Below are 25,168 nucleotides of genomic sequence, written 5' to 3' on the forward strand. Positions count from 1 at the left end.
ATGTGTAGCTGTACATGTACCCTTGAACAGACAGACTCTCTTTTTTTTTTCAAATAATGGATTACCTGTATTGAATTATCTATCGAGGCTACTAATGGATGAAACGTAATAATATCAGTTTGTATGTCTTTTTGTATTTTTTGACAAATGACTTGTAGATTCATTAAATACATTTGATCATACAAGTAATTTGTCATTGTAGGATACTTTCTTTTGTGCCCATCCCTGATTTTCTGCTAATACATTTTTAATTGAAGAAACTCTTAATTACCCATCAGTCAGTGCGATCAAACAATGTAGCTCAGTCTTTACTAATCTTTTCATAGTTGATTTGAATATTTAGGTGGTTTTGAGTTACTTTAAAACAACAATGCTCGTATGATATTTAAAGGTGCTGTATGTAAGAGTTGGCCACCTGTCAAATATCACTCCAAACACAGGGGGCAGCATATCACCAAAGTAACCGTGAACTACTGCTAACTGTAGCTGCAATTAACTTACCTTTTAACTTAGCAGTGCAGCTAGAGGTCCAGACGAGGGTATCAGATTAAAACCTGGATGCAGCCCTTGCAGGTGGATAAACGGTGGATAAACTAAACTGGTTAACTTCCTGTTTTAAAAAAAAGAAATCATTTAACCGTGCGACTTTTCTAGACTTTCCAAATGTTACTGGACTGAGTGGGAAAAACAGTTTTTGGGCCCCAGTGCATCAGGTGATGATGTCATTTCTGGCGCTGGTCCATTGGGCCTGGTGTAGATTCACCACATTGACTTTTGTCATGTCCATGTTATGTTTACAGCCTGTTGCACTGCCCCCAAGTGGACAAAAATGGTAATGCAGGTAAATAAAACCAACACAGGAAGGACCATAATATAAATTTTGGAGGTTCAGGAACATCTTTTATTGCCCGTGAAAACTGCTTACAACACTCTCGCAGGTGTTTCTTTTAATTAAATGGTGTTGAGCAAGATATCGCGGTTGATTTGTCATTTCAAGTGTCAACAGCAAGAGAAATTCATGCATTTATCTTCAGAGACTATGTTAAATGTGGTCCTTGGGGGGAAATCTAAACACATGCCGACTCTGGTGATGTTTATCTGCGGAGAGTGTGAGACGAAATGATCCATGAGTTGATCCCAGGTCGCTGTGCTGCTGGAGGTTTGGTATTCTGCGCTGCATTGCTGCGCTGTCGCTTTTAGACCGGAGCTGCTCAGCCTCAGTCAGTCGGACTGTCATCATGGAGGAGCTGCAGACGCCCGGAGCAGCCGAGTGAAGAGGACAACAAGACGCCACATCCCATCTCCGTACCACCTGCTGTTGTCTGAAATCGGTGAGAGGAAAAAAAAAAAAAAAGATTGTCCATCATTGCATCGATCATTTTGTCGCTTGTTTCGCCCGCCCGCACGTCACACGCGTCGTCCCGTTGCTGCGGGATTATGCGGCGTTAATCAGACCGGAGACGGTCCACCATCAATAATCTGGTTTTACTGGATTATTGCCGTCTGGAGGGCGAAATGAACGTTCACACGGGCCGAGAGGAGCTTTCAGTGTGTGTCCGGGCTGCACGAAACCGATATACAACCGAGAGGCAGAAGCCGCAGGTCGAAGCTGCGTGTCGCCTGCGTGTCAGCACCGCGGACAGCTCCGGAGCTGCGGGGCCCTGAGCTCTCCCCGCATCTCTGTCGGCCTCATCCAGACACGCTCACGCACTCACACGCTCATCTCATCTGTCCGCAGGTGATCACTCCACTGAAGACACCCGAGGAGGTGCGGGGGACAGCGGACAAGATGAAGCATTTTCTCAGGTAACGACGGACAGAGGCTCTGTTATTGCATGTCGACATATTGCGTCTGAACGTGATGGAATTCATTCTCTCCTCGTGTTTTTTTTTGACGACATGTTCAGACGTATTCCCAGTTCTCCCACTGAAGCTCTCGTCGCCATCGATTACAGTATTGTGTGGCCAGTAAGTGGCTCTTGTGGTGTGAAGTGGTTTGAGTGGGGTCGCTCAGAAAAAAAAACAGAGGCCCCTTAATAATGGAGCACATGTAAACCAGGTGGTCTCCCTCAGTGCCTCTATTAATAGTCCTGTTGCGTTGTGTGTGTGTTTCAGTACTTTTACACCAAGGCACACAACAAATATGAGTAGCAACTGAGTAGTGAGTAAGGAATGAGTCAGGAACGACTGGGTAGTTAATGATAACATTTTTATGGATTAGAGATAATGGATTTACGCATAGTTATAGTATATTTTCCTTAAAAACATGATTATGAATTACGTGAATCACTAATTTTAAAAATGTTTTGCGTACCTCTGTGTACAAATTCTGACATTTGGTTCCAGCTTCCAACAAGGTTTTGTCAGCCGGTAGCACATCACCTGTGGTATCATGTGGTGTCTGGGTTTCATCAGCATCAACAGTCTTGTTAGTTCTCTTTTCTCTGGAAATAATTAAACATAAACACGGCTGGTTTATTAAGTCTGTACCCAGCAAACGGTTCTCAGTGACATTGTGTTACATCTGGACACAGTGTTGGAGGCCCATTAATTCCTGTGATTTTGAAGCCAAATCTGCCTGATCTGATCTCTGACCTGATCTGATCTCTGACCTGATCTGATCTCTGACCTGATCTGATCTCTGACCTGATCTGATCTCTGGCCGGATCTGATCTCTGACCTGTTCATCTGTGTTGTGCGGCCCATAGAGCGAGCTCACTGGAGACTTCTGCCGATCGAGCCGGCTAACTTCCTTCTTAGCGCCCGGCTAACTTAAGCGGGGATAAAATAATTTGCACGGCTCCTTTAGACTTTCCCAGTGGTTCAGTCAAACGACTCATTTTGGGGGTGACACTCCAAAAAATGGACCTACGGTATCACAGACGCATCTTTCACAATATAAGCTTATGAAAAAAAAGTGTTTTTGGGCCTCAGTGCATCACGATGTAAATACACGGTTTGGCCATTAAGAAAGTTTGCTTCAAAGTATGACGCTCCTCTTCGGGGGCTTGACTGTACTGGCCTTATTTTAGCCAGTCAACAGCTAGAGTTAGCAGTGTTAGCTAGCGCACTGACTGGCTACCATTTGAGGGGGCTGATGATTTGAACTACATTTTCTTTAGGATTTACACTCGAAATACTTCTGTAGGGGGATGGAGAGAGAGTCTGCAACATCTTGGGCCGATGCCGAAACTAAGTTTCGGGGGTAAAGATTATGATAACGATATATCTGTCAATTTTTTTTATCCCTAAATGTGTTTCCTTGCCAAACGATATGTTGGTCGGTCTCAGCCTGTAACCACGACTGTACAAGTATGCAGAAAGCACAATCCTGCGCAGTAAATTATTCCGCTTTCTGCCCTGTGTTAAAACTGATCTTTACTGTTTGCGCTGAATTGGTGGAGTGCCCCTTTAAACATGCTCCTGCTCCCATCGCCTTGTCTTCACGCTCACCTCCTTGAAGGACAGAGTGTCTATATGAGCTGTTTAACATGCCAGTCTCATCCACAGGCCTATAGAGGAGGAATCCATCTTTCAGGGCTGTTCTCACACCTTCTGTCTTCCTTTTTTTTTTTTTCTGTTGACATGGGCGATGACATTATGCTGTGATCGCTCAGCATCTTAAGGATTTATTTCTGCATTTTAAAGCTTGTAAACTCGATGCCACAAAAGCAAACAAAGAGGGAAATGATGCCCTGCCTGTGTGGCTCACAGAGGGGGATTTGTAGGTTATCTAGAGTGCAGGTTGTCAGCCTCACTGCCAACGTTAGCCCCGATAATGCATGAGAAACCAACCACACAAACAGTTTCCACCGGCACGTTGTACAAACTGTGTTCTGTCCTTGATATTTAGTCATCAAAGGCCGTGAAGTGACAGGACTGAAGGTGTTACATTAAAATAACATTGAGCGCGTGCAGAGCGAAGCTGGCGAAGGCTGGCAATCGTTTGGTTTCTTAATGGGTCACTATACATTTCCCAAGACGCACATCTCCATTTTCATTCGCAGTGTCACCTGTAAAAATAGCACGCTTTGATCGGACGCGAGTCTAACATGCTCCACAAGAAGCGCTGCGCAGTTTTTACGACTTTCTGTATGTCATATCGTCCTCGCTGTTCTTCGTTTTATGCACACAGTTATTAGCTGTTGTAGTCCTGATGGAGGACCAAAATGGAGAGAAAATATTTGTGTTTATCATTTTAACAGCTCAGTGTAGATGTGGTTTTAGGCCGGGGTATTTAGGATAAATTGGAGCAATGACATGATGATAAATAAGAAAGGAAATGGATCTGGATCTGAGAAAAGAACATCACTCTTTGCTGTTAAAAAATGGAAATCCATACATACAATACAGGACATCTGTCTTTTTTTTCCGATCTAATCCCTCCTGTATTCTCCTCTCCAGAGTGGTGACCCAGTTCTTCGTGTTCCTCTACTGTAAATGTCTGTGGCGGGGCCTCAAGTTTGTCGCCAGGAAGTTTACAGGCCGCTGCGAGCTGCAGCGCATCTGCTACAACAACAAGCATGGCGCCCGCAGGACCCTTAAGATAGGTAGGCCCACACACTGCCTGCCTGCCTGCTGTCTGACACGTTCATTTGCTGTGATCATTAAAGGATTTTATGCAAGACTCAACAATCATTTTAAAGCAGCTTTACGTTTGATGAATATCATCTTCATGTGCAGTACCTTTTTGCATTGGATTTTATCGGATGTAACTCATGTTTATTATCCTGGCTTTAAGAGGAACTTCTGAAATGAAAAAAACATTCGCTTTTCATCCATCCATCTGTTTTATGTCCACCTGCATTCCTATTTCTTGTGATAGTAAATTTCTTCAACGCGTTTTTGGAAATAATTGGCACGTTTGCATGTTACAGAATCTTGTTGCGACCACACGAGATTAAGAAAAGTGGATCACTATCACATCATAACCATCAAAAATGTCAGATATTTTCACGTCATATCAAGATGTTTTAGTAAATACAACATGGCAAACTTTTTCTAACAATATATAAAACAAGAAAAGTTTCATTTTGTTTTGGCATAACATGAAAACCATCTTGTTAATAACAAAAGATGCCCATCTTATAGTGCGTCAGTGATCTATTTGTCTTTTTTCTGGTGTGGCAGCGCACCACTTTACACTATCTTCTGCCTTGAGCCATATTTCAGCATATATTTCTGAAGCTAAATAGCACCTTTTGATGCTACTGAATACAGTCGTCTTACGCTTTGCAACCATTTTCTTCCAGAGTCATCTCTGCGGTACTCAAAGAATGAGGTACGGGTCTCGAAATCTATGAATATACTCAACAAATGTCCATCATAATAAAGATACGTCGCTCAGTTTTCTCCGTTCATGTTTGTTCCTGCCATCTTTGTCATCTCTAGCTGCTGCAGTCTGCCCTCAGCGTCCATCCCGACAAAGTGGAGAAGACTATCGACGACATCATGGCCTTGAAGAAGATCAACCCTGACACCAACCCACAGTGAGAAACCACATTTCATATCACATTTATGTTACTTTTCACTTGTGTGAGAGTGTTGTGGTCAATTAGAGGATGTCACTGGAGTGTCAACATCCTCAGATTAGCTGTGAATGGGAATGAATAACACAGACGTCTTCCTCATTAATAACATCAGCACTTGAGCAAGACAGTGAAACAAGGAACCAAAGATTGTGCTGGTGGGTCAGTGCGTTAATGGTTCTGAATTCCCTGATACAAGCAGCCCGGCCTCTCCCTGCGTGTCCCCAGGCTGGGCATCTCTCTTCAGGCCAGCCTGCTGCAGATCGTGGGCTACAGGAGCCTGGTGGCCGAGGTGGAGAAGCTGCGCAGGGAGCCATACGACTGTGAAAACTCCGAGCACGAGGAGATGCTGATGAAGGTTGTCAGGAGCATTTGTCTGTATTTAATCTGTCCATGATCTAGTTAGTCTGCCTTACACATAGGCACCAGCTACCTACTAACTTTGACAGCACAAGCTAGTGATTCACATTTTTTTCTGGACATACCCTCATCTCGGGTAACCATTCATCCACACTGCCTAACATGTTGTCAACTATTTATCCACTGGTTGTAGTTACCCTTTTAAACGCTCAAGCATCACTTCAAGCTTTTTTATTTTCAGCATTTTATGCATGCAGCTCAATTCATTTTTCGTAAATGGAATCTGTGTGTGTATTGTAGCTGTGGAAGGAGCTGCGTCCTGACACACCTCTCACCGGCCGCATCTCTAAACAGTGGTGTGAGATCGGCTTCCAAGGCAGCGATCCAAAGACTGATTTCAGAGGCATGGGTCTACTGGGCCTGCACAACCTGCTGTAAGCTCTCAGTCGCCTTATTCACTCTAAAAGTCTTCAGTGATGAAATAGCCTCTAAAGAATTGTTACGATGAAATATAATGTAACAAGTGATGAGCTGGTGACTTGTCCAGGGTGGCTCCCGCGACCCCTTGCAAAAGGGATTAAGCGGTTACAGACGATGACATGACATGACAAGTGCGATCAAATTAAGTCATCCTGAATCTGAAGCTTCTGTCATCTCTCTGCAGGTATTTCGCAGAACACGACAAGGCCACCGCTCTCCAGATGCTCCACGACTCCCTGCAACCAAAGCACAAGTACGTCGGCCGCTTTTCTCAACTTTCAGCAAAGCGTGCTGGAATTTAAAGGGATACACCAACTGTTTTTGTAGAAAGTGACACTGGTTGATCGGCGCGCCCTTCGGAAGATCACAGACTCCAGGGCAGTAGGATCACAAACTAGAAAAATGTGAAGTTACATAGATGTAAAGCTTACCTCTCTGACAGACACAGTGGTGTATCCCTTCAACGTTATACTGCACTTGGTCACCCATGACTCTGCATTTCTGCTCGATTATATCCATTCCTACAGCTTGATGTCATTCACTGCTGCTTGTATTGTTTCTCACCGGCCTTTCCGTGTGCCGCCCCATTTCACAAATGAAGATTCTTCTTCTTTTTCTCCTCCACCTTCACCTCCACCTCCACCTCCACCTTCCTGCCCATGCCTCCTTCTCTGCCTCACACATGCACTGTAGGAGCACACACAGAAAGCCAAGGTACTTGATTTCACTTTCATTCTTTTTTCGCTGCATTCATTGCTTTCTCTTTTGTGTTTTCATGTGCAGTTGTGGTTTAATGCATATAAAGCAGCACGATTTAAGCGTATGTAAGCACCCTGCTCTCTTATCAGCCCAAGACATGGTATGGCAACAGACAGCGCTGCTTTGTGACCAGTTTTCAAATGTTCATATCTTCAGTAAGAACAAATGGACCTAGCAAGAAATAACAAAGTATTGTGAGACAGTCTCCAGCCTTGTCCTTCAGTGACACCATCAAAACTACACTTATTTGACTCATCATACCATATATAATGTGAATTAAAGCCCTCAGCTAAACAGAGTAGTGTCTTAAACAAATCATTCCTTATATGCAAAATAATCTATAAACGGATACAGAGTTATTTTTAAATTATGCTCTTTAAATTAAGTCACAATGAACAGAACCATTCTTTTGTCTGTTGTTCGCTGAAATTCCTAACAACTATAATTTCAGTCAGTTTTTTTAATATCAAAATCCTGTTAATGTCGTTTAGGGGAAGATGAGATGTGAACATAATTGGTGATCAGTAGTGATTGATGTCTTGCAGTTAATACTGACTGGAACTTGAGCGCTCAGTGCCAAATGTGTATGTGCATCTGAGCGTTAACGAGCCTGAAGTCTGAAGTCTTTTACACTTATTCAGACTGTATTCCAGCGTTACATTCTGACCTTGTTGCTCTGTTCCCACGGGAGATTAATCAGTTTCAGAAGCAACCTCATTAAATGTTCTTTCATTGTGACTTAAAGATTTTTGTGCTCTCACTGGTGTTACCCATGTAGACGGTTCATAACTCGAGTGTGTGTCCTTCACAGTGAGATAAACAACCCTGAATGGGAGCAGAAGAACATAGACAAAGCTATCGGGTAAGTGTCTGCACATGTGTTGTGTGATGGCAGGCACGTGTGTGTGGAAGAGACTAAACTGGGCTGCTGCTGCAGCTGCGTGAGGTTTGGCCTCAATACTGAGTAGTTTCAGCAGTGGAGAGGCTTTTTTTGTGAGTGTGTAAACGCAAGAAGGAGAGACTGTGTGTTTGTGTGTGTTAATAGGCAGCAAGTGTTATACCACTGTGTGTCCTCCTGCTCTCTGCCTCCAGCCTGCATCAGCTCAGATAAGCACCAAGGACCGACTCCGAAAAAAGTCACCCAGAATCCTCTTAAACCCGCACAGTAATGTTAGGACACTCCAGCAGAGCAGCAAGCTGTAAACAACTGCAAAGTGTCTGTATTAAAAACAGTGTTCTCCTCTCAGGTCCAAAGAGACTGTATGCAAATAAACATGTATGTACATCACTTGAACACACACATTTTTTTTTTTTTTTACACAAAGAAAGAAATAACCACTATTGTATAGCTTTTGCCGAATTTACTCGAAGGCCCAAATAATTAAACATTTGTCAGAGACAGCATTTCATGAAGTTCTCCTAACTCAACAACTCACAAAATAGAGCATCTTTTAAAGGGAGTCTGGGACACTCTCCACGGGTGACAAAGAAGAGGCCTATATTGGTTGCTGTTAACTGTATTTGTAAAATTGGACAGGTTTACCATCAATAAAATGTATAACTTTATACCTTTTCTGTAAATGGTGAAATCAGTTTAAACAGTGTGTTCAGCTACTAAATGTTGGCAGGTAAGACACACGTGAGGCCCAGAAATAGATGTTCTAACACTTTTTACAGGGAAAGAAACAACTCAAGTGTTTTCCATTTAATGCCGAATTTACAAGAAGGCACGAGCCATTTAGAATTTGTCGTAGCCGTTTCGCAGTGTTTCCTTTAAGTTTCTCCTCACTCAACAACTCTCAAAGTTGCAGCATTTTTCAAGGGAGTCTGGTGGAATCGACTGTAGTGGAGGCCAAAACTAAGTCTAAACAGAGCGTTCATTAATTTTTTTTGATTTGATTTAGCATGGTAAATTTGTTACTGTTGTCAGAAAACTGTTATTTTAACACAATATCTTCACATCTTAGCTGCCTAAAGTTAATTCAACTGCATACAAAAAAAACTTATTTACTCCTGGTTTATTTACAGACAGATTGTTTAATCCATATCAGTGGCAGACCAGAATTACCTAGGTCATATCAAAAACCACCAAACAAGCAATAAACAACTTCTTACATTTATATTTCCATCGACTCTTTCCAGGTACTCTTTTGCCATTGTGGGCATCAACATCACAGACCTGGCCTTCTCTCTGCTGGTGAGTGGAGCTCTGAAGACCCACCTGTACAACGTGGCCCCAGAGATGCCCAGCCTGCTGCAGTTCCAGCAGACCTTCTGTGAGTCCAGCTATATTTATTTTCTCATCAGATTATTTGTGTTGCTTATATTTTACAGTATATGTTAGATGCAAATACTTGCCAGTTTTAGTTCCCTCCAGTTAAAACTGATAACTCTAGGGAACCAAACAATGAGCTGAAAGACCGTATAAAACAACATGTAGCGCCGAAGCTAACTTCAGTCAGGGGATATTTTTCGTGGGTTAGTCTCTATAAGTGATGTCTTTGTGTTTTGCATTATAAAGTTGTCATTTCTACAGTATCATCCAATTTTCCAAAGAATTAGCACAACCTCAGTTAACTGTATATACTCAGTAAAAACTTCTATATAAGGTAATTTTAGCCCATAAAATACAACAACAACAACTGAAACCAACAAAAAGCAGAACTTAAATGTTTACTTATCTTACTCAATGAAACACTGCAAACCATGATATCGAAAACAAAACCTCAACATAGAAAATGACACACATTTCTTTTGGACTGTGCACAAAGTGATCTGAAGCACTATCTTGGCACGGTGTGTTGGCGCAGGAATTGTCCTCTTTCCTGCCAGTGCATATCCCTAAAAATGATATACGTACATTATACATACAATCCTACATAAGCCTCAAACAAGCCCCAAATAATCCTCGGCTTTCTTTAATGCCATCCTTGCCCAGTCTTTGTATCTTTATATCTGGAGCCACTGCAAATGTCCAAGTCAAAAAATGTGACTCTTCACATTTGTTTTACAACTTTATGTGTGTGTTTTATTCCCAGAAGTACATGGCTAATAAGAACAAACGGGCTAGCTGATAAGTGCTGTAATTTTGCAGTTAAAAAACACACACAGAGACATGTTGGTATTTGGGATCGTACAGTGATCCAGCGGGAGTCAGATCCTCCCTTTTCTTCCCGGCAGGTTACCTGATGCAGGAGTTCCACCGCTTCTGGATCGAGGAGGATCCCAGCGACATCATGGAGTTCAACCGGGTCCGCGCAAAGTTCCACCGGAGGATCCTGCGACAGCTGAAGAACCCGGACATGGCTCTGTGTCCCCACTTCTCCGCCTCCGACCTCCACCTGGTCAACCTTTAAACACACACACACACACACCCCCCTGAGCCTCCCCTTGACCCCCTCACTCACCCTCAGAGGTCTCCCCCCCGGATGCCTGGCAGGCTGACTAAAAATCAGAAAACCCCTTTCAGCTGGACGCATCTGGGGAGACTCTCTTCCTCTCCCCTCTCAGCCCACCTTGTCCCAGCTAACGTCATGTCGCGTCACTGCCAAAAGCTCACTGCACACACACGTACACACACACACACACACATACGTACACATACACACACACACTGCCTCTACGCCCTCACTGCAGCGTTAGACCACCAGCATCAGAGATGACCATAGCGATTGTAGCTGTGCATGAGGAGGCTGCACCACACCATCACCGACTCATCGTTATCTGTTGCTTTAATGATTCATGATGATTGTATCACAGCCGTTACACCTCAGTTAACTACCCCGTGCTTTTACTCATAACAAACCAAACTTACTTTCTCAGCCAAAACAAACAAACAAAAAAAAAATCCCTTTTAGATCGCGTCAGTTCAGAATATTTTGGCAATTAGCTGGTCGAGCTTTCAGACACGAACGAACAATATTTTGTATTCAAAATGAAGAGTTAAAAATATATATATATAATGTACGTTTAAAATGAAAGTAATGTTTCTGGCGCAGATTCAATCAAAAGCTATCAAGCGATAAAGGGCCGGGTCATCTCTGAGCGTAGATCATTGACAGAGATTGTACTGTACTTTTTATGTCAACACGACGTTAACACCTAAGACTTCTCCTTGCCAAAATATCGAATGTGGAGAACTTAAAATCACAGCAGCAGTTTGTTTTCTTGTGAGCGCCAATGTAAGTTTTGTAAACCTGTTGAAAGACGTTCACTTATATTTCAGTACAACGCAGCTTGGATACTAACAGAGCTCCGTCTCTTACCATGAATTTTTTTCGTTTACTCGTCCAGAAAAAAGAGTTTAAAAAATATATTCTGAACATTTTTTTCCAGGTTTGCAAACACTTTTTTTTTTCTTGCCTTTGTTTTGGACCCCATGCAGAGATTCTGTTTACGAATGTTCCTCACACGCTCACATTCATGATTGTTTGATTCTATTTTAATCCATTGAATGTGACACTGTGTCCACTGTTGTATCAGCCAAAGCAATAATTTACATTCATTACACTGCACGTTCCTTTAAGTGTATTGATTTGCACCACGTGTGCCTGAGTAATTTGTTTTTGTTTCTCACTCAGAGCTGGAATGATAATTAATTAGTTCGCTGCTACATGTGGCGCTTTGATCGAGGTAAAATATCACCGCATTACATTTGAGACATTAGTGTGATTACGGCATTTAACGGCATCCAAATTTGGCAGGAATTGCTGCAGAAAACGTGTTTGTCCTTTTAAAGCCAAAGACATCGAGGACTGGAGGATTTGACAGGAAGCAGTTTGGAGTTTGCGGAGAATGTTGTCTCAGTGTAGTCTTATTTAGAAATGCTACATGAAGCAGCTTTAAGAAGCATACATGATCATCTCTTTCAAAAGCAACAACCAGAGATATAAGACAGAAAAATGTAGCGCTGCTCCACAGAGAATGAATGAGGCGTTTAATAACGCTACAGAAGAGAGCTGGGAGTGAAAATGTGAAACGCTGATGATGGAGGCGTTGATCGGCCAGTCGACGCACCAGCAGCAGAGCCTGTCGCTGTCAAACCGAACAATCATTCAAGGGCAAGAGCTCCGTACCTCACTGTCAGCTCCCTACTGTGGACTACATGAATATTTTATCAGTTAATTTCTTTGCTTTACCTTTATTTTACCCAGAGAGCCCCACTAAGATTAAATGTGGGGGTACACAATTCTGGTTTTTGCAGATAGGTTGATATGTTCCAGCTCATTCTGGCCAATTGTCAATGCCAAAAATATGTACGTATAATTACCACCTGATTGCAGACATCAGTTCTCTTCTGTTATGATGCCTCCTCCCGTTGTGATTGTTTTGGCAGATGCAGACATCAACGCTTTACAAACCGTGACACTCACAGGGAAAAATAAGGAAACCGCTTAGTCAGCGGTTTGTGTTTGCATGCGCATACTTTAGGCGTCATCCTACAGGCCTGTTGTAGCAACTCATTTCGCGCTGATGCCGATGTTTCCTTTTAAAATCATTATCAGCCATTATCAGTATTGTGCATCCCTGATCAGAAAACTGTTAGGGCGTCCTGACCAAGACGACCTGCAGTATCAGTGAGTCACAGGTCAAATATGAAATACAAATATATCAAAATATTTCAAAAAATCTATGAAAACAGAGCATAAATCCATAGAAAATCACCATATGGCTTAATGAATTATACTGAAACAACCCTTAAATTGTCTGAAATCAATTAAAGTGCACCATGCACTATTTTTTTTTTGGGGGGGGGGGGCTATAAAAAGACACTGCTGAAGCCAACATAACTTTTTGATATACTACAGAGCCAAATGTTCACATTTGTATTCATAAACACGGCAACATTGGCTTGATTTTGAGTTATTGGTGGAGTGAAATAAAAAAAGAGCACATTGCCCCTCTGCAAGTCCTGCAGTTCAAGGTGAAGTAACCAAGAACAAAAAGTGTACACAGTGCACTTTTAAAACATACCCATCAGACATTATCAAACAATAAATCAGTGAAACTTCTAAGCATCTAAATTCTAAGATAACGACCTTAAGAGGACATAATCTCCAAAACTGCCCTCTGACGTAGTGTCTGTGTGGTAAGAGATGCTGCATGTGTAGAAGCATCAGTAGCCAAAGTCTTTTTTCACAATCTATTAGAATTTTATCATCTGGAACTCAGTATTTCTGGAATTAATTTCTGCTATGGCCATCAAAAGCTCTGTCATTCTTTCGTCACCTCTCTATATAGTTGTAATAGTGATAGTAGTAGTTTGTGTTGTCAGTGGGGGGGGGGGTCTGCTGTTTCAATGTCGGATTCAAATGGTGTGATCGTGCACGAGGGAGACAGCACCCGGTTTTTAGAATATAAAGAGCATTAACAGAAGCAACACGTTGATTTCTTTTCTCTTGTTTTATTGCAGCCATTTTTATTTTTTAGCAGTAAAGGTAGAATAACAGTAAAGTTTGGAAAAATAACTTCCTTGTCAATTCTGACCCCCTGCTGGTAAGCCACTGCAGTAAATGACTCTCCATCCAAGAACATAGAATACGCACACACAAAAAAATCATTGTCTCTGGAGCACCGTGTTGATTATTATCTCAGCTCTGAGTCACTTTTATTTTCCACTGACAGAGAAATCAACATAAGCCCAAACCTGACCGCTGTATTTAACGTTCATGAGCGCCGACAGCTCTGACAAACGTTCTCATCACTAAACTGAAGATGTGAGATTCCGTTTTTACGGCCATGCTTGCACTGTTGATTGTGTTTTAATAGTACTGGATATCTTTGTTCCATTGAAGTGATGCTTTCCGTCAGTATTATGCAGCTGTTTACTTCAGTGAATGTCAGTGCTGGTTTCATCTCCTGCTTGCATTTTGTTTTGCTTTGCTATGGTCAGCTTTGCACTAATGTAAAAAAAGAAAAAAGAAAAAAAAAATACAATGCAGTTTACTTTATGATAATAAACCAGTCATTTGTGGTATTAGGCTTATAAGGGCCGGTGTGCCCCACGATACTGTAGATGAAGTTAGGTACATGCTGCTGTATATTCTGCTTTGAAGCTGCCTATAAGACCACACAATCTGCATGAGGATGTTTTCATTGACACTACTGATACGGCACTCTGTATTCTGCAGTCAGGCCTGAAGTACTTCTAGATATTGTAACCGTGTGCTTCATTTGTCTGTGCTGTACTTTTTGAGACCACAATAAAAATTAAATGTCAGGAAAAAGTACAGGTGCCTTTGTATTTGTACATGACAGTCCACCTGAGGTAAAACCTTCATAAACCAGGAATATTTCGACACATACTGAAAAATGAGATGTAATGTGTTAAAACTAAGTTTGAATATTTCAAAATACATGCCAGTATATTACCATTTTGCCTGATGAATATATTAGAAACATATTAACTGATGTACATTTGATAATACATTGGCAAAATACTAAAAATGTTATTGTTAAAATGCTTTTGCATAGGTAATATATTTCTGGAAAACATCTGGCAATATGGTTTACAACAAATGAAAGATGGCAACTATTGGCAACTACTATACCAAGAATATATAAGATATTATTGTGTTTTTATCATTTACAAATGCTGTTAAGAGCATTTCAATTTTGTAGTTCGTCAGTGTGAAATCAATACATAAATACATAGTTGAAATTGTAAAGGTGCACTACGTAGTTTTGGTAAAGATATTTTCATCAGAAGAGAACGATTGTCATTGACTAAATAAACAAATTCTCTTTGTTTTCATGATTGTGTATCTGAATAAACAAACTGACTTTAAAGGACGACACAGTTTCATTCTGTTTTACTTTGTTTACATGTGGCGGACCCTGCCACCTTTCTAGCTTCAAACAGTTTCCAGGGGACCTTGTTTTCCTCTGAGAACAGCTTGTATTCAGTTATGGGGAAAAGTACATATTTCTGAGTTTGAATTATTCCCTCATTAATACGGTAAATATTAAACTTATGAGTAGTTCTGTTAATGTCATCTAAATGTAGTGATGTTAGGAACAAGATACATCCTAATCCAAGTCTAAAAAGTTGTAAGTTGAACATAAGTTGTAACATAAAATGTAAATACTCAAGAAAAGTACATCAGCTTTGTACTTCTATACAAATGTACCTTGCTACATTCCACCACTTTTGAGAAGTATATTGCTGTCATTCAATATTGTAACAGCCAGAACAAGTATCATAATAGGTGAGCAGCTAAATCAATAATTTTTGTATTAGCAACTCTATTAAAGGACTCTTCGTAGCCTGGAGTCAAAGAGGTGTGTAGTAATGAACCCAGAGAGACATTTCATTGTTTTACAGCCTGCAGCTTTACTATTTTACTTTGCTCTCTCCTTCCTCATCAGCGGGCAGCTTTTCTTTTATAGGGAAACAAAGCTCTGATGAACCCTGCACCAGACGCAGACAGGCACATTTAGCGGGTGAACAGTGTGGAGCTTTTAACAGCCATAAAGAGCCTGGAACCTCCCTCAGGAGTTGGTGGAAATCAAAACAGAACTACAAAAAACACATTCATCTGGTCGTTAGAATTACTGTAATGCGACACTGTGTAGAATAATGACAAATAAATCAAGTGGTGCAAACATTTTTTTAATTTCTTTTGCCAGTTGAGGGCAGTTGATGCAGCTAACATGTTAGCAAACCGCTAGGATACTTACTTAAGATACAGGCTAAACAGATAATGAACAACAGTAGTTTTGTGGTTACCATTTCTTTTTGCTTTTGTTTTTTGCCAGAGACATATTTAGCTAACTATCTGATAAATACTCAGCTTTGTTCTGCATGTTAGCTAGTTGCTAACCTGCTTTGTTAGCCATTTGCTGCTTGGCAGTTAGCGAACAGTTGGTGATTAGAGCTCCTCTTGGGCGCAAACTGCTGGAAACAAGGCTGATTAAAAGAAACTGAACTCTAAAGCTGGATGTCATTAAACCAAAACAATGAGCTAAAAGGGGAACTTTTCTCTTGACCACTTGCTACAATGAAAATAATCATTTGGCCAGTTAAATAAGTGTAATTTGGGACGATTAAGATTAGTTTGGATGGCAAAATGACAGTTTGGTGTGCTCTTTTGAGAACATATATAGGTGAACATGCAGTAAACCATTATAGTGACCACTAAATGAATGCCATGCTGTCATCACCTTAATCGTCACATCTGCCAGATTTGTAGTTGGTCCCACTTATGTTGTTTTAGAATGCACAGTAAAGTCAGATTTATGATTGATATGTTAAATAATTTCATTGAACAGCAGGGGGCAGTGCGCTCACACATCATGAGAGACAGAACTGATATGAACTGAAAGAGGAGTGTGCAGAAAAAAATGATACATGGTAAAAATGGTGAAATTAGAAAGGGGAAATGTGGTCAATTTTTCCTAATGAGATGATGGGAGGTTGATTATCGTGTGTTTCATCACTGGCCGAGGTCTGGAAGATGTTTGCTTCACATACCAGCACAAGATGACGAGGTTAAGGAACAGTTTTAGTGATCCCTGTTGAGACTCTTGGTGCATTGCAGCAGCGAAATGATACAGTAGATAAGAAAGGACAAGAACAAGAAGACAGATCACTGTTAATTTTGGATTCCCATTTTTTCTGTTTAACTTCCGCTTTGTTAAATCATCTCATTCCATTCAGTCTGACTGTATATAAGCTTGTCCCATCTCAAACTGCAAGTGTGGGCCTGAAACCACCCACAGGGCAAAATTTATTAAAGTTTACAGACAGTTTTTCCATCTGTGGCAATGAACCTAAGTGTTTCCGCGCTACACCTCTCAGATGGTTTAACCAGACTCCCTCTCCTCCATTTTGCTTTGCTTAGTTTACTGTGCAACAGGGCATGAAATAGATCAGAGTGACGGTGCATTTTATGACCGCCCCACACTGGTGTTTGAGGCACGCCCTGTCTCACTCGTACGCTGGGAGTTTTTCATTCTAACAGATAAATCCTCTGCGTATTTTTTAAATTCTTTTTTTCATATTCATATATTCCATCACTTTCAGACTCTGGAGTGTTTTGAATATTCATCCTTGTTGAGACTTGTATCTCAGACACTCAAATGGCCCTCACAAGGAAAGAAGTGCAAAAACACAAACACACTTGTCAGACAATTTGTCGGAGGGATGTGTCTCCGAGTGTCTCCAGTTTGTTGCATAAAATCAGAGAGAGAGAGAGAGAGAGAGAGAGAGAGGCGAGGCTACAAAGTCTAATGATAAAGCGAGTGGAGATACATGCACATCACATCAAAGCAGCGGATTAGCGCGGATCAGCTCCAGACAAACTCCATGGTAATGAGAGCTAAGTCAAAACTGCAGGGCAGCGTTAGAGCTCGACACATTAACGTCAATGTTGGCAATCCTCACTTGAGTCAGCACTTCTAAAGCTTCCTGCCTGCAGAAACTGTGTTTTACTGGATCGAGACAAAAAAACACGTTCGCAGGGAAAACATCTAAGAACGCTAAAGAGCAATAACTCTGTTTATCTAGCCCCCAAAAACAAAGTGCTGCTATCGTCAGGGCTCTGTGAGTGTGTACAGTTCTAGCTTTTCTTCCTCCTGTTCGGCTGTGAAATTAGGCCGTTATCATTTCTATGAAGGAGAGTCTCCTGAAGGTTGTGCTGTTCATCAGACGATCTGAACATTTCCAATTCAGAACTTCCAGAACTCCAAAGAATACCTAAACGCCGACTGTGATGGATTTCCTATCTCATGCATGTTTCACGCCGCACACTTTGAAGCTGATGAGCCGAAACATGTGAAGCGTAAGTTGGCATGTCCTCTAAGGGCTGACACAGTCGAGGTGATTCCTCGCAATGATGTGGGAGCTTCATGTGTGGTTAAAACATGAGCTTCAGAATAATTTAAAGAGGCAGTCGGGGCGAGGGGGGGGGGGGGATCTAGCGTGGGTGGAGCCTCAATAACGCTCGCCTGATGTCACTTCAGTACGATGCCCATGGTGACATTTCAGTTCAGAGACCACAGCCATCCTGCTTCTGCACAGCTCTCTTTTGACCTTTCACTGAGGAGGCAATCTATCAGATGAAATGCATGCTGGGTAAACTTGGCAAAAAAAAAAGACATACAGGTACTAGAAGGTTGTGGGAGGGTATCCTCTCGTGAAAATCAGCGATAGCTTATGCAGCAGCTCAGAGAAGATAAACTCAAACTGCACTTGAAGGTAAAAGCGACAATAACAGTTTTTTTTTTTTTTTGGGCCTCTCGAGTTAATTTGATGAGCTCGTTTGTGTCCACCTGAAAAATGTAAGCCCAACATTCACTTTCTTTTAGCTCTGTTTTTGGTCTCCACCAACTCCTGAGGGAAAATATCTGGCTATGTAGCTGCTCCGCTATGATCGCGAGCTAGTTGCTAACTCTGTCAGCCATTTTGTGGATTGTCAGAGCTTTTCTACCAAAACAAACAGCTGCCTGTTGTTGCCAGAAACAAGGCTACGAGTGCAGTGAGACTGAACCAAAACAGTAAAGTTGCGGGCAAGAAGAAAATGTGCTAAAACATGCTATAAATGGCTGTATAGCTGGAAGGAACTGCAGAGTCATTATGGCATCTTTCAGCTCATTGTTTTGATTTTATGATCTTTTATTAGTTTAAAAATCAATTAGCTATGTATCAGCTATGCTAACCTCTGCAGCTTTTTTCTTTTTGTTCGTGGCTGGGGTGGGTGTCTCTGAGTATCCCTGTGTAGCTCTGTGTAGACATCTCACCTCACCGATGTCACTGATGCTCCATAGATGGTACCAATGATGTTCTGGGCAGTTTTAATCACCTGCTGTAGAGCCTTTATGTCCTTTTCTGTTATTTTTAAGCCAGGATTCTCTCAGCGATGGTAATTCCAAGGATACTAAACTGTTCACCTGCTCCGCCTCAGCTCCCCTGATGTAGACAGAGATGTGTTTCTTTGCCTTTTTTTCCTTGCTTTTGCTGACACTGAGCAGTAGATCGGTCCTTGCGCACCACTTGGCAACACTGCTGATTTCCCTTCTGTTATCTGCTCTCATCTCTCTCTGATGGCGGTGTCGCCCGCGTACTTCACAACAGAGTTCTCCTGATGTCAAGGAGTTCAGTCGCAGTGTGAATAGGAGCGTGTGGTCCGAGATATTTCTTCCTCTGGTGGGGATGTGGACATGGCAACAAACCCAAACCACGCCTGTGGCAGCCAGCGGTTCCTCACGGGACACTCATTGGTCTGATCTTGTGAATCCAGCTCTGCCCTGCGAGGAAACGTACACGTATCATAGCCACAGGAACACAAGTCCAAATGAGTACTGACGTTGCTCTGTGTCAAGTAGCCAAAATCTTAAATAATCCAAATACATGTGTAAAATGTCTGAATGTGGAAGAGAAAGACTGATGACATCACTTAGAGGCTTATCTCTTTCGTTCGACTCTTTTCATTCATCAAAACCAGCCAGAGCGGAGGACAAAAGCTGGATTTCCCCTCTCAAAATTCCATTAACATAGTCACCGCTCCGGCTGAATGTTTCTTCAAGGAATTTCACCGCGGGGGAGATTATCACTCTGTCACTGCAGTTATTGTTCCAGGCAGTTAAACAGTTCCTTACAGCGACCATGTGAAGGTGCTAGTGGGCAACTTAATCTAATTCCTTCACCTTGAGCTGACTGCAGCACTCAGCTGTACCTGCAGAGAATCCACATCATACACCGTGTACTGTCAGACATATGAATCTGCGGTCCAGCAGTTTTACACAACACTGCTATATTTTATTGATATGTGCACACACATTTACAAAATGGTAATCTGATTGTGTTTAACAGTCTCCTCAGAAGGCAGAGAACTGCCTTGTTTTCCAAGAAAATCGATTTTCTTGTTTTCCTGGGCAATCAATTCGATGCCAAAGAGCAGGAGCAGGGAAATGCCACCGCGGATTTCATATTTGCAGCTCTAATTATGTTAAATTCATCAACACAGTCTTATTGATTAAGCACAGGCGGCTGCAGCAGTTCCAAGCACTCCAGGGCTCTCATGCAGATATAATGTTATACAGCAGTGTGAGGCAGCACATTCATGAATCAAACTGTGTGTATATCAAAGAGTCACCGGCACAGCGGGCTGATTTATACGTCAATATATGAGTCCGAATCGGTTGATCTGTGAGTCGGAGGCCGTGCTGGGACTTTAAAAATACAGTAGATACATGTGAGCTGCTCATTCTCTGAGACATGTTCACCCTCTCTGATATATTTCCTGTTCTCAGCTGGTTCTGACACGCTCCCGGCTAACGTGGGGTAAAAGCTAAACTATTCTGACATTAGCTAGTTTTTTTTTTATTTTCAACAAGTCACTTTCAGTTTACATCTACAATTAAAAGGGGCGCTATGACGGTTTGGAGAATTTTTATATGTACAATATATATATTATATTATTATTAGTATTGAGGTAGTAATACACACTCGGAAATATTGATTTTTTTCCCCATAACTGAATAAACAAGCTGCTCAGAGGAAAATAAGTTCCCCAAAACACTGTTTGAAGACAGAAAGGTGGAAGGGTCCACCAAGTGTAAACAGTGTGAAACAGTAAGAGATTGTGTTTATTATCTCAGTTTATTTAGTTTGTTAAGTGCACCTTTAACTGATTAATCAGTGAGTCTAATGACAGAAAATGAGCTGCAAACAGTTTGATTATTAAGGAGTCATTCATGTAATTTAACAAATATAAATCAGTATTTTCTTGTTGAAAATGTGAAATGTGAAAATGTGAAAATGTTCTGCTCTTCTTCGGGTTTTGAGCTTTTGAGTGAACAAACATGCATCTTGACCACATTACTGGCTTTTGCCACATTTTAAAGGAAAGACATTATGCTTATTTTACTCATAGTTTTATTTTCGGTTTCTAGTAGAATTTCTTTAAATACTTTAACGCTCAAAGATCACATTACACACATTACACTGATTATACACATTACACACATTTCCTGATACTGTCCAGTGTTGCAGCACTGTATTCCCACGCTCTGTTTTAGCCCCTGTCTCTTTAATCCCCGCCCCTCCTGAATATCCAATCTGCTCTGATTGGTCAGCTCACACATGCCTGAGCCGGCGCCGCAAACAACGACAGAGCAGCTGTGCTGAATCAAGTCTCATGAGCCAAACCAGTGGTGAGGTATTAATTATGCGACTGTGTGACATGATGATGTAGCCTGATGTCACAAAGACACAGAATTAAAGGTGGGACTACTGACGTGGTGTATGAAGAGCAGGATTTTCTGTGGGGGAGAGGAGCTTCTGTTGGTGTGGAGTCTGGCCTTTTTAATGTTCAGGACCTTTTATATGCAAAATTACCGTTATAAAACACTGGAGGAAAAGAAAAAAATTGATTCATTGGAAAAATGTGCAACAAATTAATTCGTAATGAAAACTTGTGTGCTATAGTGAAACACATTATCAACGTGAGTTTGCTGAAACAGGGGAACTGTACCATCAGCTCTCCACCTGCTGGCACACCTGCGCCTCATAGGAGCCCATTAACTCCAGTGTGTTTGTGTGTGTGTGTGTGTGTGTGTGTGTGTATAGATATATACACACACTACATACATATGTACTTGCCATTTAGTTCTCTGCTAGATTGTTGATTCTGTTCCACAGTGCTTTCTTCCTGCTCTGCTTGCGTTGACGACCTGTTGCCTTCATGTTCACAGACTTTTTCCTAATCCCTTCACCTCTTTCACCTGTTGCTGAACATCATCCTGCCCTCTGACCAAGCACACGTTGTTGTGGGACTGCAAATGTTAAATTAGCGACAAAAGGCAAAGTTTATGGAGTGTTCAAAGTAGGACTGCGACTATAGAGTGATTCGTTGATTAATCAGGAAGAGGAAGCACGGTGGAACAGTGTTTAGCACCGTTGCCTTACAGCAAGCAGGTCCTGGGTTCAAATCCTGCTGCGGAGCTTGGACATTCTCATTTCTGACTCCAGTTTCCCCCCACCATCGACATACACATAGGCTGATTCTCCAGTCACTACCCTAGCCGGTGGCTAAGATCTGCAGTTGGTCCCTGGGTGTGAGGGTTGACCCCCACCCGCATGGATGGGTTAAATGCAGAGTACTAGTTTGGCATAATGGTGGCAGTATCATTTTGGCTGCTATATTAAATTTAAACTTGAAAATACTTACTACCTCATAGTTTTGGCCAATGAAAACATTAGCAATTGTTGCTGTCTGTTAGCAGAGCGGAGAGGCACTCTCTGCCTAAAAGTCACATTCGCCAGAATGATGCTGAAAATCCGACCCGAGTTCTTCACCAAAAAGTCCACTGTCAACAACATGTTTTGCTGATTTTTCTTCTTTTTTATTAGTTATTGTTTATTTATAATAAAATGAGGGGAAAACAAAAAAAAAACTGAGACGACAGGCATGCATTTAGGTTGCATGGCAGACGCTTTAGTGATAATTGAATCTTCAAATACTTCGAATATATATGATTTTTATCCAGATTAAGCAAACTGTGAACATTTTACTTGATGATGACTTAATGTATCCACAAGACAAAGTTCAGTACTTTTTCCCCGTGTTTTGATACAGTGGGAACGCTTTTTAAAATGGCAGGCGCCCCTGGGTGCTATGGTGAAATGCAGATCGGGCGCTGCAGGGCGCTGCAGGGCGCTGCAGGGTGCTGCGGGGTCTTCAGGGTTAACGTGTTGTTGTCGTCCCGATGTCCTGCTCTGGCTGCTAAGACTCTCAGGTGTGGTGATTTGGCAGCAGGAGGGATCAGTGTGGGAAATCTCAGAGTTCCCGCGCTGCCATAAAAATTCTCTCTGATCCTCGTTGTGTTTCACTCCTCCTCCCCTCCTCATTCACAAACACACTCGGTTTTTCTCCCCACCGCTCAGCGGCTCTTGTTCTCCTTCGCCCTCCCACTCTTCTTCACCTCCTTTACTTCTCCCCCTTTTCTCATTCTGTCACCATTTTATACTTTTTTTTTTTCTTTTCCACCCAGCGCTGTTTCTGATTAAACTTGCTGGTGCATTAATAAAGTGCAGCTCCCCCTCCCGCCCTCCTCCACTGGGATTAGGCAGAGCACTAATTCCATCTCCAGTCCTGGAAGCTTTGAAGTCGACTGCCAGGGAAACCGGCAGCTTCTTCAATTTGCCATTTGCATAATCCCACCACTGCACTCATACATGCTCATCAGAGTGGAGGATGAGCTAATATGCTGGATAGAGCTGCATATTGGCATTATAATAATCCAGTCATTTCTAGTAGCATCGCTGTCTTCATCAGTATTGCCATCAGGGATCAATGGATCGCTCTCGTTATCGCCATCCAAATGTCATCATTGTTACGACCCACTTCCTCATCACTCTCGGTTAATTTTTCACTCCTTATCATAATTAGTAATTAGCATGTGCAAATGCTAATTTTTGCTCATTGGCAGCGGCTGATTGTATTTGTGTTGCATTATCTGCCCGAGCGGCACCATGAGGGTAATTCTCACGTCTGCGGCGAGGCGCTGCAGCGATCCAAGAAGAGAGTCTGTGTACGTTCAAACAACACAGCAGAACTAATGTGTGAAAACAGAGCAGCTGTAAAAGTATGAATAATCATCTGAGGAGAAGGAAATGAAATTATTCAAGGCTGCAAAAAAAAGAAAAAGAAAAAAGGCTCTGTTTCATGAGTCAGCAACCTTTGGTCGGCAGCCATGACGGTGATTCGGGGACAGTAAGCGTATCCTTTTTTTATGTAAACACTGCAGAGGTCCTCTCTAAAACAATGCAGATTAGTCATGTGCGAATTAACGTCACATATTTTCAGGTAGGGCTCAGAGATATCTAAATATAGTGAATGATTCATATGCATTTCGCAGACGCTTTTGTCCAAAGCAACTTACAGTAATTCATACATGCTGCCATGCAATCAGGAGCAGTTTGGGGTTCAGTATCTTGCCCAAGGACACTTTGACATGCAGACCAGGGGAACTGAACCTGCAACCTTCTGCCAACAAGGCTCTACCCCTGAGTCCATTCATTCTTTGACGAAAGGACTTTCTACTGCGCTTTTCCACACTCCCTGCCAGGCAAGGTGACACCCGCTCATCAGAACTGATTAGGTCAGATGTCACTGCTGGGCCGACAGTGGTCTGGGTCTGGATCAGGCCCCAGACGGTGCTGCTCAGCCTTGCTTCCAATCTGGCCCGGTGGCTGCTCGCAGTATTGCAGCATATACTTCCCCTGCAGGGAAAAAAAACAAAGCACTTTCCCCATAGACCACCATTATGAAAGAGACGGCTGTAAAACTGTTAACAGGACACCAACAACTGCAAACGAGGTGGATGATCTTTCTAATATGAATTCACGATTCATGGAGACTTTATAGTTGTAAAACTTCCAATAAGCTGAGAAAAGTGATTTTAAAATAGATATAGATGAATTGGCACCATCTTTGCATTTGGTATCTATTTACTTCTATAAATCTATGTTCTGGACCTAGACTGCGTCCCATCCAGACCTATAATTGATAAAATATTAAGCATTATTAAACTTTGATGACACATTTCTCTTTCAACTGGTGCAACTTTTCCAGACTATCATGGCAAACAAAAAGACCAGTTGTAAGCATTGTAAATCAACCGACATGCCTCAGTCAATCAAATCGGCGCATTCGGACAAGCGGGCTGACTCAGGTGAGTGAAGAAATACACAGACAGACAGAGTCAGAGGAAAATTGTCATATACATATTCATTTTGTGTTGTCATGGTGCTCTCTGGAGGTGAAAGCTGCTGCTGAACTATACATCAACTCCTATGCTGGAGGCATGATACACAAGCATATATCCTCCTTAATGAGGCGGCTATGAAGACTATTAATGAGCACTCTTAGAGCATTTTGTGGGCATCATCAGGAGTCTCATGTGGAGGTGCATGAAGGGGCATTATGTCTCAACAGCGCCCACATATAATCCTTTGTCAGTACATTTGGGTGAAACAGCCTTGTCTTTCGGGACATGGTGAAGTCGCCTTCATGCTCTTAAGAAAACACATTAAGAGT

At 42.0% G+C, this 25,168-nt stretch overlaps 1 protein-coding gene and 1 long non-coding RNA gene across 2 annotated transcripts; one reads left to right on the forward strand and one right to left on the reverse strand.

The window, feature by feature from the left end:
- Positions 1-874: 874 nt before the first annotated feature.
- On the reverse strand, positions 875-4,479 carry LOC119031967. Its single transcript, XR_005078753.1, has 2 exons — positions 4,347-4,479; positions 875-1,322 (listed from the first exon to the last, which is right to left on the reverse strand). It is a non-coding gene; the product is annotated as an uncharacterized LOC119031967 (long non-coding RNA).
- On the forward strand, positions 1,198-14,353 carry elmod1 (ELMO/CED-12 domain containing 1). Its single transcript, XM_037120822.1, has 11 exons — positions 1,198-1,331; positions 1,739-1,806; positions 4,405-4,550; positions 5,253-5,281; positions 5,392-5,489; positions 5,757-5,886; positions 6,189-6,322; positions 6,553-6,621; positions 7,939-7,989; positions 9,270-9,403; positions 10,308-14,353. The coding sequence occupies exons 2-11, from the start codon at positions 1,790-1,792 to the stop codon at positions 10,481-10,483; spliced, it is 984 nt and encodes a 327-aa protein (XP_036976717.1). The 5' UTR covers positions 1,198-1,331; positions 1,739-1,789; the 3' UTR covers positions 10,484-14,353.
- Positions 14,354-25,168: the final 10,815 nt, after the last annotated feature.

The sequence above is a fragment of the Acanthopagrus latus genome, chromosome 13, assembly GCF_904848185.1.
Source record: "Acanthopagrus latus isolate v.2019 chromosome 13, fAcaLat1.1, whole genome shotgun sequence".
NCBI classification, from domain to species: Eukaryota; Metazoa; Chordata; class Actinopteri; order Spariformes; family Sparidae; genus Acanthopagrus; species Acanthopagrus latus.